Raw genomic sequence first — 18,061 nt, forward strand, 5'->3', positions numbered from 1 at the left:
CTGGTTTCAAAGCAAATTGCTTTTGGAACATTCCAGCCTACCTCAGAGGTGCTAGGGGATAAGGCCTGGGGGCTTTTACCCACCCCAGGAGCTAGAATAGTGAGTAGAAATGGTCTGATACCAGGGGTAAGACCCTCTGTGGGGAGTGAATCCCCCTCTGGAGGGGCAGCATGAGGGCCCCTCCAACCTGCGAGGCAGCAGGTGTAGTGATTAAGGGCTCAGGCTCTGGGGCCAAGCTGTCCAGATTTGAATCCTGACTTTATCACCAGCTGTGTGACCTTGAACAAGTGATCTAACCTCTCTGTGCCTCAAGTAACAGCCTCTAATATGAGGATGATAATAACTTTTCCTCACATGGGTTTTTGGGGACAATACCATATGAACCATATGAAATTGGTGCTTTGGCTGTTCCAAGATGCAGTTTCATGCATTTCAACCTAATATCCAGGAAGAGCTTATGATAGTGCCTGGCATCTATAAGCATTTAATAGTAATGGCCAATAGCTTCTTTTCACTACTGTGTGTCAGATATGTGCTCAGTCGCTCCAGTCGTGTCCAACTCTCTACAACCCTATAGACTGTAGCCCACCAGGCTCCTCCTGCCATGGGATTCTCCAGGCAAGAATACTGGAGTGAATTGCCATGCCCTCCTTCAGGGGATCTTTCTGATCCAGGAATTGAACTCGCGTGCCTTATGTCTCCTGCCTTGGCAGGCGGATTCTTTACCACTAGCACCACATCGGAAGCCCCATCAGATATAGTGGTAAGCATTCCATTAATAAATACAAAGCTCATTTAATTCTCCCAACTATGCTGTGAGGCAGGAACTATTATTCTCATCTTACAGATGCAGGATAGCAAGGCACAGAGAGATGAAGCAACTTGCACAGGGTCCCAGAGCCAAATGGCTCCCCTGGGACTTGAATCCAGGCTGTCTAGGGCCAGAGCCCACATTCTCTCCTGCAGCCTCTTAAGAGCTGTTAGCCATTCCTGGGGAAGAGTCTCAGTCTCACTCTGGAGTCCTGAGTTCCAGGCTACAAGGGCCTTGGCTCTGCCTCATAAAGGGGTGTTTCTTTTCTCCCCTCAGCCCAGCCCACATGCAGGGCACTCTGGGACAAGCAGGGCTGCCCCTTACCTCCTCCGTTTTTCTGGCACAGGTAAGGGAACCTCCAGATGTTGCCGAGGCCCACAGAGAAGCCAATCTGGGCCAGGATGTACTGCAGCTTGCTGTTCCAGGCCGGCCGATCCTCCGCGTCCAGCTCCTCCTCCGCTGCCTTCTGCTTGCCGCCTGCCTCTCCGGCCACATTCAAAACACTCTGCTTGTAGTCCACGGGCTCCTCCAGGGCCAGCAGGTCGGCCACCGACTCCGTGACGTGCTCATTGCTGTGCTCGCGCTGGGTCACCTTGCTGTTCTTCGGCATTGGGCCCCCTGGGTGGCGCAGCCCTGCTTCCCAGCACGTGGAGAAGGTGGGACTTGGCTGCCGTCAGCTCCTTCTCATCCAGGGACCTCTGAAACCAGAAGAGCAGGAGAGGGTTTGCTGACCACACCAGAGAGGTGGGGAGTCCGAGTGGACACGACCCAATCAACTCCCTCTCGCACACTCAGAAGCTGGTCAGTGGCCTTGAACTTCAAGCTTGCCTTCTTCCCCAGTGAGGGCCACTGAGGGCCTCAAGGTCTGCACCCTCAGTTTCCCCATGAGCCTTCTCAGCTGAGCATCATCAGAAAGGCAAGCCTGATGGAAGGGGTAACACCATACACCAAACCCAAATAAAGGGTCACCCATCACAACATGGCCACCTGTCACCATCATAGATCCTAGAATGTTCAAGAACATTTGGAGGGCTCCACTGCCCTCCCCTCCTAGGGCAGCACAAGGTGTAGCCAAGTCCTAGCCCTCTTGTGTTCTATTGAGTCAAACCGACTGGTGGGACCCAGGGAAACCGGCACCTGCATTCCAAATGCAGCTGGGGGCCAGTGGCATCAACATGCTTGTCAGTAACACAGACTCTCAGTCCCACCCCAGACTTACTGAATAATGTATTTCTACAGAAACTCCAAGTGATTCAGAGGGACATTCATGTTTGCAAAAAAGAAAAAGGCTAACGGTCTTACATAGGGCCCCTGGACACCAGCATTCCCCAGGCAAGAGTACTGACCAGGCTCAGCTAAAGATTCTGGCAGCAGAGACCTAGAGATGCTTGCTCAGTGCCAACAAATCCTGGGTCATCGCTCAGCAGTGACATTATCTGAAGGCCACCGCAGCCAAGAGCCAGTTCTCCATCCTTCTGTGACAGTTTTACAGCAGATAATGTCTGCACAGCGCGGGCGGGGGAGGCACAACTCTCCCCTGCTTCTGTCATTCCCCATCCTTCTTTCCTGCTTTCCCTTAAACAAATAGAGCACCAAGGAAACTAGTCCTTTGAAGGATCCCAACACTCTACTTGTATCAAAGCACCTCCTCGTTAAGGGAAGGTTGGAGGATTTAAAATTAAACCACGTACACCCCGGCCGGCAGTTGCCTTGCATCTTTCTAGGGATGTAAATCGTCGTGTTCTGTCATTACTCCACTAAGCGAAGGAGCTGCCTCTGTTCCCCTTGCACGTGCCATCTTAACACTCGGGCAAGAGCTCTGTGTAGCAGAAGTGCACACACCTGCCCTGCTGCTGGCCTTGACCCAGACCTCCTGGCTGGCTCCACCCAACACCTGACCTTTGAGGAGACCTGGCCAGCCAGATCCTATTATACATGTAACGAAGCTAGGAGACCTGGCAGATGGGGACAACTGTCCTCCCTGGTCTGCAGGTTAGCCAGCCCTCCCCAGGCCAGGTTTTGGATCACACAAGCAAGTGACGCTTTCTTGTCCTCTTCATCTAAGGGGGGCAATGATTCTTTAGTGACTGTCCCCTTCTACTCTAGGCACAGTCAGGGTTTGGGACAGAGCCAGACTGCCTGAAAGACCTCAGAATTCCCTATAAGCAACGCAGCTCTCGGTTGGGACTCTGCTTCACAGTGGGTCAGCTGAACTCTCCATCATGGCCCGGAGGGTGCCCCAAGGTGGGATTGTATGTCTGTAGACCCTCAAGCCCTCAGCCTCCCCTCAAGCTGCTATGGTGCCTGAGCTGCAGAAGCAGATGGTGCCCCTAGAAGTTGTGCCAGGGGGAGGCCTGTGTTCTTGCCTAGGCTGCCAAGATGAACCCCTCCTGCTCCCCAGTCATCAGATCGTGGTCCCCAGGCCCTCAAGTGGAGAACAAAACCTAAGGCACACGTGATGGCGGCTTGTCCAGCTAGTCTGCCATTCCTCAGCCACGTTAGGAGTTTTATAAAAAGCTAGAGGCGGGGAGGAGGGTCAGGTAGGTCCCTCCTATGAGCGCAGTCACCAGGGCACCTGAACTTGGAGCCTCCCTGCAGGTAGCCAGCCCGCAGCAGGATTAGATCAGAACAACCTGAAATGCATTCGATATGATGTACTGTTCATCTTGTCACAACTGGAGAAAACAGGGATTCCTGCAAGTCAGCAGAATTTACCTTGAGGCTGGCCAATTCAACAACACACTTTCCCATAAATAGATTAGTGAGTGGCAGCTCTGGTCACCGGCACGAGAAGGGGGGTGGGGAACAAAGCACCATTGTAAACTGAGAGGGCTCAAGGACAAAACCGGCACATTCTAATATACCCAGAGAAGGGTACCCTCAACAGCATCACGGAAACCACAGGCATCAGCTCAATATGAGCTTCTTCCTTCTTCCCAAGACATCAGTGATGCACCACAGGATGGGGCCTGGGGTCCTCTGGGCCATCAGCAAAGTGCTGCTGCAAACTTGCAAGCTGAGACACTGGGCCAGGCTGCCATCAAGACTGGAACCTTCTGCATCCATGAATGTGCTCATATTACAGGAGTCCAATGTTCGGAATACTAAAGTCTGACGGATCCTAGGAACATTCTCATTTTATATATGAGGAAACTGAGGCCAAGAGAGAGGGAAATAATTGCCCAAAGCCACTGGGTCAGACCCAGCAGGGGGTGGAACACAGGAAGAAGACAGTATCTTCTTTGAGGGCTTTGAAGTCAGAAAGGCCTGGATTTGAGAGCCCATTTCATTCATTCATTCACTCACTCATTCATTTCACTGAGTTGACAAATATTTACTAAGTGCCTTCTTCTGGTGGCTTAAACAGCGAAGAATCTACCTGCAATGCGGGAGACCTGAGTTCGATCTCTGGGTTGGAAAGATCCCCTGGAGAAGGGAATGGCTACCCACTCCAGTATCCTTGCCTGGAAAATTCCATGGACAGGGGAGTCTGGCGGGCTACAGTCTATGGGGTCGCAAAGAGTTGGACATAACCGATCAACTAACACTTTGACTTTCTCTGTAGCAGGCTCTAAGTGTGAGGGATACGGCAGCAAACAAAAGAATCCAGAGCTTCCCCTTGTGGAAGTTCTATTTCTGGCAGACAGGCCAGACACTCAAAGAAATAAACATACAAAATAACCAGTGGTGATTTTTACTATAATGACAAATATCATGGGATGGAGAGTGAGGTCGCTGGCAAGCCGGAGGGCTACAATGTTAGGATCTGGAGAGGCATCCCTGAGGAGGCGACACTGGGGCAGAGGCACTCAGGAAATGTATGTCAAGTGCCTGAGTGAGCGAATGAAGTGCCTGTGTGACTTCAAAGCCCCTGCCCTCCAGCCCACACCTCCCCCACCTCTCACCTCCACCCCTCCACGACCCCGCTCCGCCAACCGTAAAGACACTGGCTGGTGCCCTGAGAGAGGTGGGCAGCCACCTCGCTTGAATTATGCGAGTGTCGGGCCCTTGCTGGGTGAAAAGCTTCTATCTGATGACAGCTCCTGCCTCCCAGGGAGGGCTGTGTGAGGATTCCACGAGCAGATGTACGCAGAGTGCCTGGCACAGGGCTTGGCACTAGGAAGGACCCTGAGGGTGGAGGCCGCAATCTGGAATTCTGGTCTTGTTTGTCTTTATTCATTTAAAAATATGTAAGTCCCCCTATTTATATTTCATTACATAAATGCCCTGTTTATCCTCAGGAAAAGCCAAAATGAGTTTGCGGGTGGAGTGGGGTAGAGAGCGGAGAGCGTTGTGAGGCACCACCAGCGCAGACAGCACCCTGAAGCTGGTGGACCCTGCGAGGTCCAGGCCCACCCACCTGGCCCCGGGGTCAAAGGGAAGCAGGTAAGGGCCATACGGGGCCAGGCCCCAGGCCTGAAGATCAGCAATGTTATTACTGATTTAAAAAAAAAAAAAGCATGGCCTCACAGTAAAACCTGGCAATATTATGAATAGAACTATAGCTCATATTTGGGATAGTTTGAAATCATTTAAAAACATGCTTTACACAGTCCATGGGCCCAGTATGAGGTGGTGATTCTGCTGCAAAGCCAAACTGCCTGGGTTCGAATCTCAGCTTCCCTCTTCACCAGCCACCAGCCTGGCCGGGTTCTTCCCCTCACTGAGCTGATTCCCTCAGTGCCAGTGAACAGAGCATGGCCACCCGGTAATGTCAAGGGGAGGACAGGTCTCAGGAGCGGGCCCAGCCCCCAGCAAGTGCTCACAGATGTCACCTCTTCTTATCATCTCACTGGATTCACAGCCTGACCCGAGAAGTGCAGTGAACAGCTGTGCCCCTAGGTGGGACAGGGCATGGCCACCATCACACAGCTGTCAGCACCCACGTCTCCTCACTCCTGGGCTCTCTCCATGTCTAAAGGGGAGGCAGCAGCAGTGACTTCAAAGAACCTGCCCTCCAGTTCCCTGAAGCCTGGAGACCCCGTGCTGGAAAAGGTGAGCTTTCAGCCCAGGGCCCGGGAATCCAACGTGTACTCAGCGACCTTGAAGCTCGGCCAGGGACAAGCACCAGAATCAGAGAAGGTCCAGGCAGGTAGATTCCTCTCTGCCCTGCCTTTGCTGCCGTGGAGCCAGAGGTGATCCAGCCAAGGGGAGGCCCATTTGGTGCTGGCCTTGCTTGACCAACCACCAGACAACTATGCAAAGTGGCACCATCAACCTGACCTCTCTGGACCTTGCTTTCCCTGTGTGTGCAACGGGCAGGTCTGGATGATCTCTGAGGCCCTTTCAGCTCTGCATATATCCGGGGAGTGCTCCTCCCGCACATGCATGTGAGCAAGGTGTGACCTGCCCCAGGCACCACACACTGCAAGTCCTTGGGCTTGTCTGTCAGGCCACCCTCTTCCAGATGCGAGCTCACTGGGGCGCTGTGGTGATGCTTTGACCACCAGCCCTCTGTTCTCAGATTACTGCCCCCGCAGTAAATGAGGTGGGTTGTAAAGGTGCTTTCCCAAGAGGCACATCAGAGGATGCAGTGCCATGGTACACTCCGGAAGGATGCCTCAACTACTTAAAACACAATGCAGAGAGGCTCGAATGCCGAGAAAGCCCTCGGTTGCCAGATCTGTCACTTAGCAACAGATGCAGCTTACAGCTCAGAATAGCGCATGTGAGAGAAGCAGGATGGGCGAGTGAACTGTGAATCTTCTTAAAAAGAGAAAAAAATAGTGTGACTAGGAGGCAGACAGGTAAAAATATCTCGGGGCCAGAGGGATGATGGCTCCACAACAACCTTTCAAGCACAGCACTCACTCAGTAATTACCCCCGGGGTGGGGGGCAGGGGTGACTGCTCACCCTGCAACCAAGGCCAAGCCAGGGGCTTCTCCACCCCACAGGAGCCAGGGAAGGGGGACCCTCTGAGCACCTGCCTCCTGAGGTCAGTAAGGTGGTATCTGGTAACTTAAAGGACAAACTCAAAGGAGTCAGTTTCCACATGAGCCTCCCAGATGAACTGAGTGGACAAGCTGCTATCTTGGGGAAAGAGGAGCCAAGGGGACCACAGACCCCGAGGACTGACTTCACTGAAGCCCTGGGGTGCTCACTCTTGCTGCCTTGAGTGGGTGGGTACTCTGGAGAGAGTGTTACAAGTCTGTAAATGCAAACCTCTATCACAGGGCTTCCCGGTGGCTCAGCGGTAAAGAATCCACCTGCAACACAGGAGACCCGGGTTAGATCCCTGGGTCGGGAAGATCCCCTGTAGAAGGAAATGTATTCCACTCCAGTATTCTTGCCTGAAAAGTCCCATGAACAGAGAAGCCTGGCGGACTGCAGTCCATGGGATCACAAAGAGTTGGACATGACTTGGCTACTAAACCACCACCACAGCACAGGGAAGCCGTGGGACCCCAGAAGAGAAGAGCAGTGGAGAACGCCCAGCTCCCTGGGCCATACAGCCAAGTCCAACTCAGGACTAAGCAGTGGTGAGAAGAAAGTGAGGTCAGGTCCCTTCCTCTCAGGGAACTTAACCGCTTCCTGATTTCCAGGTGACAAGCAGTGGTGGCCCACACACTTTTTCTAATTACCTCAGAGCCTCTGGGCTTCCACTGAGCCCAATACAGATCAGACTGTTAACAGACCCAAGTTGTCCTCTGAATTATTTTTAACTATCTTATTGGAACCTCTGGCAGTCAGCTGATACAAACTGCTCCTGGCAGGCCCTGGCCTGGGGTGGCCGCTCATCTTGGGTTTTCTCGCCCAGGAGGTACAGCCAGACGCCAGCACATTCCTGGCCTCTCCCTCCTCCACCCTCCATCCCCACGTCGCAAAGTCCCGCCAGTGGGTTCAGATCTGTCCTCCCCCAGCCTCATGCTCTCCGTGGAAGGCCAGCACCAGGTGCCCAGCTCACAGCTCCTCCAGGCCTTTGGAGGAGATACCATGTCTCCCCACGCCCACTGCCATCGCATCGCCGTGGCAGCTCCTCCTGCAGGCCCCCTTCCACCTCCCTGGCCCTGGCTCCCTCCTCCTCCCCGGCCCACCTACCACTCTTTGTCGTCTGCCTCCTCAATCTTCTAGTCTTTGAACGTCCAGCTCAAGGCCCAGCCAATGACGTGACGCCTTCTACAACTGTCCAGTGAGAAAGAACATCCCTTTCTCTCCCTTCCTCAGCACACTTCTTGTAAGACTATTTGCTACTTTTACCATCTGGCTTTCTAGTATAGCTAGTTATTTAAGGACTGATTCCTTTTCGAACCACAAGGCTCCCTGAGGGCAGGACCCAAGATGGATCAGCTCTATGCCCCTCCCCATTGCCCCACACCCAGCAGGGCCTGGCACACAGGACAGGACATGGTATTCACAGATGCTCCGAGGTCTCTGCCTGCCCACCCTCCAAGAACAACCTGCTTCCCTGCTTCCTATGTTAAATCGGAACTTTGCCCTTCTCCTTTGAAACAAAGATGTGACGGCAAAAAGCTAACAGCTCTGAGCAGAGACGTGGTAAACCTACCAGAAGTCGTCTTCCCAGCCAGGGGCTGTAATCTGGCGCAGCCCTACAGCACATGTGGGGAGGACCCTAGGCCTTGGAAGACAGATTTCTAGCCCTGACTCATCTGGAAAATAGGGAACAGCTCTTACCTACCAACTGCATCTGGTTATCACATGGATAGAAGGAGAAAGAGAAAGAAAAGCTTCTTGAAACATCGAGTCAACAGAACGGCCACTTCTGACTCCATTTCAAAGATCTTCCAGCTTTGTGCTGTGGTCCCCAGTCCTTATCCTAACTGACCGCATCTTTGCTTCCCCAAGGCCAAATTCTAGTGACCAACTATTACATGTGCTCAATAAATATGATATGAATGAAGTGAGTGAGTGAATCAAGGAACTGATGTATTTTGAACTCCTCAAATTTTCTAGAATCTGATGTTATTTCTCAGCTTCAAATTTTCCCATCTTCTGACATGATACTCTGATCCCAGGAGCATGTGATGCCCCAAGCATCTGTTTGAAACTAACATAAACTAAGAAGTCTGGCCATTGCTCAAAGACATTTTGCCTTTCATATAGGAGCCATGATCTGTGCCTCCTTGTCTCCAGTTTGCAGGCAGGATTCATCCACACCACAGAGAAGTAATCACTGGATGGGCATGGTCTTGGCATGGAGCCTTCCAGAGGCTAACACACAGGCAAAGGAGCCAGTGGAATCTTCTACATCTCGTCTCACCTTCCTGTTGCATTTACTGAGCATGTTCTCTGCAGTTGATATTTTGTTTTCTTAGTCAAGGAGGAAGGAAAGCAGGAAAAGGGGCAGATGGTCCACGGGGGGAGGAACTGGCACTGGAAAATATGGGAGAGGCCAGTGCCAACAAAAGCTTTTGGTTCAGTTCTACCAAGTCATGTGAGGGGGAATGCATGCCCAGTGAGTGTGAAAGCAAGAGCAGCACCAAGGCTGCCCCCACAGCCACCTGAGCCTTGCACTAGAATTTAGGTGCTGAGGGCAAAGTGGACTGTGGTGATAACGGCAATTTCAACAGTAACACAGGGACTCCTCTGGTGATCCCAGTGGCTGAGACTCCATGCTCCCAATGCAGGGGGCCCAGGTTGGATCCCTGGTCAGGGAACTAGATCCCATATGCCACAACTAACGACCCTGACTGCCACAGCTAAAACCCAGTGCAACCATATAAATAAATAAATAGTTTTTAAAAGACCAGCAGCACATAGGCTATCCTCCTTGAGGGCTGACTATCCATAGCAGCCATTGTATTGAACAGACATTATTTCCTTTAACCCCACCAAAAGCTGTATGAGGCTGGTGCCACTCTTATCCCCATTTTACAGATGAAGAAGTAGAGGCTCAGAGGGGATACATTACTTGTATTTCATTGAACTTAAGACTTTTTGGTGTTGGTACTTTCTTGAACTTACCAGAAAGGGTCCGTGGGAGGTTTTCACCCAACTAGGTCACTCCACTTGACCAACAGCCCATCTGAGACATTGTTGACTGCACATTCTGATTTTAAGATGTGACACTGTGCAAAATTACACATCTTGGGATTGATGAAATATAGCACACAGTCAAAAAGTGGAGGCCCGGAGTCCCAACCACCAACATAAGGTGACTGCAGAATCTCTCAGCCACCACACTGTCCCAGGAGGATCATGGGTTTGGAGTCAGGGATACCTGGGCCTGAGTCCTGTAGCCACTTGCGAGTCATGAGTCTTTGGGAGGGTTTATACCTCTTTTGGTTTCAGCTTCTGGACCTGAAAAGATGGGGATGAGGCTCTGACCTCGTGGGATTGTCTTGAGGATAAAATGAAATAGGGAGCACACCATAAACCCCATCAGCTGCCGCTCCACATGAGAACATGGGGGAGATGGGCTAAACTAGGAAGACGCCCACTCACCCATGTGCCTGCAATGTCCAGGAACCAGCATGGAATGAGCACGGTTACCTGAGGACGTGTGGGGCTAGTGGGGGATGCAGGTGTTTGGAGCTCCAGCGTATTTCCACTGCTCTCTTGAACTGAAGGAGAATGGAGCCCAGAGACTCTGATGAACTAGAGATACTAATGAAATATGGGATTTTAAAACTTCTCTATATTTTCCCTCTCTCTTTCCCTCTTTCCTGTCCTTTATTTCCTTCAACAGATATTTACTGAACAGTAGCTGAGCATCAAGCCCTGTCCTAGTACAGCAGAGAACAGAGAAAACAATGTCCCTGCTCTGGGGGATTTAGAGGACAAATAAAAATCACATATAATAATAATTAATATCACATGAAAGTGGAAAGTGAAAGTCGCTCAGTCGTATCCAACTCTTTGCAACCCCATGGACTATACAGTCCATGGAATTCTCCAGGTCAGAATATTGGAGTGGGTTGCCATGTCTTCCTCCAGGGGATCTTCCCAACCCAGGGATTGAACCCAGGTTTCCCGCATTGCAGGTGGATTCTTTACCAGCCAAGCCAACAGGGAAGCCCAAGAATACTGGAGTGGGTAGTCTATCCCTTCTCCAGCAGATCTTCAACCCAGGAATCGAACCGGTGTCCCCTGCATTGCAGGTAGATTCTTTACCAGCTGAGTTACCAGGGAATATCGTATATATAGGCATAAACTATAACAATAGTGATATCAAATAAATATATACAGGGGATAGAGTGAGGTAGGGATGCTATAATGTATAGGGGGTATTGGAAAGCAACTCTGCTAAAGACCTGATAATGTGAGAGCGTAAGCCAGGATGTCCTGGGGAAGCAATCATGGCAGGGGGAGCAGAAAGTGCAAAGGTCCCAAGGCAGGAGCCACACAGGCCCTGTGCTTAGAGCATCCTAAGCCAGGGTAGAGTAGGATATGCTGAGACAGGAGAATAGCTGGCAGCCTGAGCAAGCAGGACCCATCAGCCGTGGAAAGGAGTTTGGGTCTTCCCTCGAACAGAAAACTGTTTTTAAAGGGATGGATAGAGTACAAGTTAAAAAGCACATGGATTAGGAGTTTGGGATTAGCAGATGCAAACTATTACGTATAGGATGCATAAATGACAAGGTTCTACTGTACAGCACAGGGAACTATACTCAGTAACCTGTGATAAACCATAATGGAAAAGAATATGAAAAAGTATGTATACATATGTATAATTGAATCACATTGCTATACAGCAGAAATTAACACAGCCTTGTACGTCAACTAAATAAATTTTAAAAAGAAAAAGCAGGTAGATTAGAGATGGTGGTGACCTGGGCCAGGCTGTTGGATAAGGTTGAGGTTTTAAAGAGAGGAAAACGGAGGACCCAGGGTACTGAAACGTACACAGGTCCCGAACAGAAGACCCATGAGACTGTCCTGATGTAGGAAAAAAAAAATTATTTTTTAAGTCAGTTGTGAAAAGAAAAAATTCCAGGAGTGACAAGCAAAAGCCTGATTCCCTGCTTTTTCTTATTTGTGGGAGGCCCACAGTGGCAACAGATGGGCCCTTACAACCTCTGCCTTAATCCTCTGACCTGGATTTTCTTACAGCCACTATTTCCTCTTGTTCCAGAGAGAGATAGAAGGAATCACGGGTGTCCAATTACCTAAATTACCCACCAGACTGCCGAAGAGCACTTGAAAGAATAGTGATCAGAAACTCTTAATTACTGTCCCAACATGATGCCTCTTTCCTGAGGACCAGAAACATTTGAGTCTCTTTCCCCAGCAGCCTTCAGCAAGGCTTTGTGGAGGGGTGGGCTGAAAGGCACCCCCATCAGGAGCAAGTCGCCAGCCACCTGAGATCACAGTGGAGGAAGCACACGTTTGAAGACCTACTGTCCTTCCGTATGTTATTTATCCCCAACTTGGGGTAAGATGGAATGCTCATTTTACAGATGAAGAAGCCTAAGCTGAGGGAAGATAACTACCGTACACTAGACTACTACCGTGCACTAGATTACCCAGCCATGAAACGGAGAGACAGAATCCAAGCTGTGGTCCAACTCACTCAGTAGTCCGTACTCTTCCATACTTTGGTGCTTTCCAATCTTCCACACATGATGATGCACAGAGAGGAGAATACTGCCATGGCACACTGGGTAAATGCAGCAGGCTTCTCCATCCTAGGCTATTCAAGGCTATTCCAGGGGATGAAGGTGTCATTATCTCTGGGCCACCCATCTGGGGTCCTGGTTAGGAAGTTCTCCAATGCACTGTGCTACACTGCAAAGCGACACGTGTGAATCTCATTCAGCAAGTCAACAATGGAACAAGTCCATCTACCATCATTCCGCCCGGAGTTCAGGAGCTTTCTCACTTGGCCAGATCCATTCCCAAAGCTAAAAGCATAATGCAAATTGGGGGACTGGTCAAGGAGATTCCTTCCGGTGGTTCTAAAGGAGTCCCCAAACTACTAGCAGGCAGGTTGTCTCAGAGGTGTGCCAGGACCGTGGACAGCACCCATCGGGCCATTCTGAAAGCCAGCGCTCGCTGCCCATTACAGGAGCATGCTCTCCTCCCTGTAGACCCCCAGCAAGAGGAGATCCATATCCTCCCTGAGCACTCACCTGGTAGCACCTGCTGGAGTCATCCCATCAGATGACTGTTCACATCTCCTGAATGGCAGCTTTATCAAAGAGCACTGCTGGCCTGGAGTTGGATTTAAAACAGGAGCCCAGAAGTCTTATAATTAAAGAGAAAATGCAGCCAGCAGGAATTTGGGGTGTGGACCAATAGATTCTATTTGCAAGTGAAATAATAGGTGGCAAATTAGTGGTTCACAGAATCCAACAGAAGTTCCAATTAAACCCATAATTAGAAATGATGGAATACAGCAAAAGGAAACTTATCTTCAAATGAACTGTGAGTAGGCTGTGGAAGACAGAGTGGCAACTCACTGGGTCAGATGCAGTAGATTCGATGACTTCCAGGCCTGGAAGCTGGGGTGTTACTTCCTCTGGCCCCACACTTGCCCCATCCTCACTCCACAAGTGGCCTCAGAGCAAAAGCATTTTCAGTCTCAGCTCCCAAGTTGGGGACTCAGGCTGCCCAAGCGTCATCTGACACAGAATTGTTCTCTAACAAAACATACCTGGTTTTAAACATGAGAATAATTTGGCACAGTAATGCATCTTACAGCTGAGCTCACGTTTTCACTTGTGAGTTTTCTGTGCACAGTGAATATCTAACTATATTTTTTAATAACTGAATTTATCCAGAGATGGACCATATCTTAATTTTTAAAATTACTCATGGGGGATGGGGGATGGGAGAGAGAATTACCCAAAGACTGTATCTCCTCAAAATGGCTGTCTATGGAGCAAGGGCTTCCGAGAAGACCTCTTTGTCCCCTGGGGGTGCTTATCTTTCAACAATCCACTCTCACTTTCAGAAACTTCCCCACCGTGAACAAAGCGGGCTCAAAGATGCGAGGCAGGCTAGGAGAATAGGGACCTATTCTTCCAGGTGATTTCTCAGAGAGAGAAGAGATGGAGAAGCAGAAGGAATCAGAGACCAAGTTTCCCAGAATAGTCAAGGACGCACGTGGTGGAGCCCCAAGGGTGAGGAGCACAGGCTCCATGGGGCGGGACCAGGAAGCAAGCAGCATCCCCCTGGGCAGCCCTTGCCGCCACTGCTGCCAATGACCTTGGAGGGTTAGCAGTTTAGCTCTGGGGTCTGGGACCTCACCAGAAACTGCTGCAGGTCCCTGGCACACATTCTCCAGCAGAGAAACCTGACACATCATAGCCCACCAGTGACTGGCTGCCCTTGGTACTGCAGAAGCAAAAATCCTCAGGCATCCTCACATTTGCTCTGACTCTTCCTTCACTGCTCCTAGAAACAACCCCAGACTGGGACAGACTTTATAGGAATGAGGTTGGGGTGGTAGAGATCAGGAAGAGAAAGATGGACAGGACAGTAAAGCATCAAGATGGAGCCTGCGATGTTCTTTTGGATTCCAACCAACCTGGGACCACATACTGTATTCCCCCTTAGAAACTGGGGTATGCTCATTCTTTACCAGTTTCCCATTAGTGGAGGCTCATGTCCCTCTTCTCAGAGCAACAGCTTAAAGAAACAAACTCACAGGTTTAGACAACCTCGTTTGGGTAAATACCTATGTCGTCAGCAAAAATTTATTAAGAACTTATTATGGATTCACATCACATAGACATCAAGAACATGAAGTCTGGAATCTAACAGACCTGAGTGCAAATTCTCAGGTTGCCACCCACTACCGTGTGACCTTGAGCAAATTATTTAACCTCTCTGAATTCAAGTCCCACATTTGTAAACTGCTGAGAGCAATAATATGCCTTCTGGGACTGTAAAGAAGGTTAAATGAGATAGTATATGAATGAAGCATTTAGCACAGCGCAGAAGCCTCAATAAAAACTTAGATACTATCATTGTGTGCTAAGCACCCAGCACCCAGCCCTCCTAAAAACAGGCCAAACAGGCATTTCCCCACAGATGACCATCCCACCTGCGATCACAGGGCATGTACTACTACAGAGCTACCCGTGGTACTGTGCTTCTGACCTCTGGAAGTCAAAGGGGATACCAGACTAAGGAAGGCTGATGTAAGACGAATCTATAATAACAGAATTTTCCCCCATCCTGGTGAAATTCCCCATCCAGAAATTTTGTTGTAAGGATTTCTTGCAGCCCAGCCTGAGAGTGAGCAATAACTCAGACCTGGTTTAGGAAAAAACCAAAATCCATCTTCCTTTTAAAATGTTCTGTTGCTTATCTTAGCAGCTTTGAAGGGATTAATGATGCATCGTCCTGCTGCAGCAAATCTGGACAGGAAGGAGCATGAGGAAAAGGAAGCTGCACAGACAGAAAGAACTTGCTTCTTAGGATTCCTCTCCTCTCTGTATTTATTATATCATCCTTGGAATTTGCTCCCAGATCCAACTGGGAGGGCAGTGATTCCAGGGTGCATGTACCACTCACTCTCATGAGCATGCACACACGTGTGCATGCACACACACACACACGCACACACGCACGCACACACACTCACTCACATACATACATTTCCAGTCGCAGACTAGAGTTCCCTGAGTCAGCATGGCTTCTTTCTTGATGTCCTGGGGGGGTCCCCTTATTTTCTTTGCTCTTGAGGTGCACATATCTTAGCTCAGCACCCAGAGGCCCCAGCACAGATCTGCCCACCCCCTACCCACTCCCCCACCCGACTCCACATCCCACAGCCCTGCTCTTACTCAGGCTTCTCCACTCAAGATCTCCCAGGGAACCCTTGAGGGTTGGAAATAAGTCAGTTTGAAGCTGCACTATAGGTCCTTCTCAACCACATGGAAAGCCCTGCCACTTTCATTTGTCTCCACACTCCCTCTCACACCAAGAAACAAGGACAAGAAGAGAAAGACTCACTTCTGATTAAGATCCATGAGGAAAGGGATGCGGAACTAACATTTAATGAGCATCTGCTAGGTGTCTAGCACTGGGCTTAAAAATAAGCCTGCAGAAAAGGTACTACTGGCATCCCTGCTCTACAGTGGAGGAGACTGAGCCTTGGGAGGTAAGGGACTTGCCCAAGGTCACCCCACACTGGCACATGGCAGAGCACTGGGCCCAGTTCTCACTGAAATCATAGGGCCTCCTCCCCCGACACCCCAACCCTCTCCTCCAATCTCCCCTCTCCCAACCCAGTCCTGCTCACCTTTCCCATGGGCTCACAGCTCCAGGACACTTGCCCAGTAGCCAGATCTCTGCTTAGCTCACTCTGGAGACTTGCTCACCTTTGGTCAATGATGTCAAAACACTGGAAGCTCAGGTCCTTGTCACTCACAAGTCCCAGTAAAGAGCTTCCATTCAACTCACAAATAGCTGACACACAACTCTGCATGTGACTCAGGCCAAACACACTCCAATCAGGCTGGTGGGCACAATCTGCCTTCTGCACTGAGTCACCCTCCAGGCTGAGCTGCAAGGATTTGCTGAAATTCACCACCTACTTAGCCACAGCTGCTCCATTAGAGAAAAAGCCAGCAGAGGAGCTGAGCCTCTGATGGTCCCCATGGATAGGCCAAGGCCAAGGACAAGTAGGTATGACCTCAAAGCTCTTCCTGCCCAGGTCCACCTCAGCCGATCATGCGATAATGCAAGCACAGCATGAGACACAAGAAGCCCTCTGTTAACCTCCACTCACTCTGACCTTGTTCTTCAGACATCAGTCCAATACAGCGTAACTAAAGTTTTGGTTGAATTGCGGCAGGGGGAGCATTTCAGGATTTTTTAGTTCCTGAAAGTTCCCATTAACAGGGGCAGTGCACTCAAAACAAGCTTCCTTCTCTACACCCCTGACCTATCTCCCCAACCCAAACCCAGCTGCCTCGTGTTCACAGTTGAATTGCCCCAAAGGTAGCTCCGGCTAGAAATTTCTTCATCTAAACGGTCCGATAAAAATTTTCTCAAAGAACGAAAGAGGAAAGGGAAAAAAAAATTTTTTTAAACTCTCCTTGACAGCGACTGGATTCCGTAAGGTGAATGGCCTCGGGATTTCTGAACACTTGCAGCCCTGACGGGGCTGTTTGAGCCTTAAAAGGAAAGAGCAGGAGGCCGCGCCCCTGAGGGAGCGATCCTCCCTGGAGCACTACAAGCATCGCGCATCGCTGGAGAGCACGGTGTGCACAGGCATAAACGTGACAGTGGCCTCGCTCCCGAGGCGGCGCCCCCTCCAGACTTGCACCTCGCGCACCTACGTCCGCATTTCCGCCATTCTGTTCCCAGACGCGCTTCCCTGGAGGGAGCACGGGCTCTCCGCTATCTGGCTTCGAGTTCAGCCAGGACTAGCCCCAAGACTGGGAATTAAATATTTATCTCAGGCGCGAGCGCTCTGCTTCTCTTGCCAATGTTACTGTCAAGGTCATGGGCCTGAAGCCGAGTGGCTGGGGCTGGGGTCCCCAGCCGCGCAGGAGACTCCCGGGGAGAACTGCACCCTAAGGCGCGCAGCTCTAGGCAGCAGTTCTTGCCGGGCCTCCTCCCCGGTCCTCCGCGTGCGCTTGCCTCTGCAGCTCTGCCTGATTACCTCTGGAGTTCTTCGGCCCTCCTGAGCCCGGGAAGGTGAAGCCGGGTGTCCAACCCGTGAGCTGGGCGCAGAGCACCCGCGAAGCGCCGGAGGAGCGCGGGCCCCAAGGTTCCGTCGCCAGGCAACGGCGGATCAAGTGGCTGGGGCCCTTGCACAGCCAGGCGGATACCCGGGCAGCGCCGCCTCGCACCTCAGTCCTTAGGCCTCCCGGGCTGGGGTGGGGCCGGAACAGCTGAAGTTGCGGCGGCTGGTCCCATAAAGCCAGGCGGGGCGCGGCCGGCGACTCACCTGTCCCGCGTGGGTCGTAGCGCGGTCTCGGCTCCTGCACTCGGACCGAGCAGCTTCGGTCCCCGACGGGTGGCGGGCTCACAGCCCCTCCCACGAGCAGTCCGAGTGTGGCGGCGACGGGCCCCAGCCGGGGCTGGGAGGAGGCCCGGAGCCGCGCACGGGCGCACGCGACTCTGATCGCTCTGCTCCCTCCCTCGCCGCTGGTCCCGCCCGGTCTCCCGCCCGCGGCGTGCTCGGGCCTCGGGGGAGCGGTCCGGAAACCCAGGTACAGCTGCGGAGGGAGCGCGTGAGGCTGCAGGCGCCAGAGCCCAGTGCCACCCTCCCTGCACTCGGGCCGCGCCGGCTCTGCGGAGCGGAATGGAGCGGGGCGGAGCGCAGCGCTGCGCGCACTGTTCCCTCGCTTTGAGAAAGGCCACCCTGACGGCGGGGCGCCGTGACGCAG

General features: G+C 51.4%; 1 protein-coding gene across 1 annotated transcript in view; it reads right to left on the reverse strand.

Annotated features, from left to right (window-relative positions):
* Positions 1–17,731, reverse strand: part of SLC6A17 (solute carrier family 6 (neutral amino acid transporter), member 17) — a 52,660-nt gene extending 34,929 nt beyond the window's left edge. Inside the window, exons 1-2 of the mRNA XM_010830882.1 lie at positions 17,620–17,731; positions 1,136–1,509 (exon numbers count right to left, since the gene is read on the reverse strand). Of these exons, the coding sequence (XP_010829184.1) occupies positions 1,136–1,421 (286 nt within the window). The 5' untranslated portion in view covers positions 1,422–1,509; positions 17,620–17,731. The remainder of the gene's footprint in view (positions 1–1,135; positions 1,510–17,619) is intronic.
* Positions 17,732–18,061: the final 330 nt, after the last annotated feature.

Source organism: Bison bison, unplaced genomic scaffold (assembly GCF_000754665.1).
Source record: "Bison bison bison isolate TAMUID 2011002044 unplaced genomic scaffold, Bison_UMD1.0 scf7180017864519, whole genome shotgun sequence".
Classification (NCBI taxonomy): Eukaryota; Metazoa; Chordata; class Mammalia; order Artiodactyla; family Bovidae; genus Bison; species Bison bison.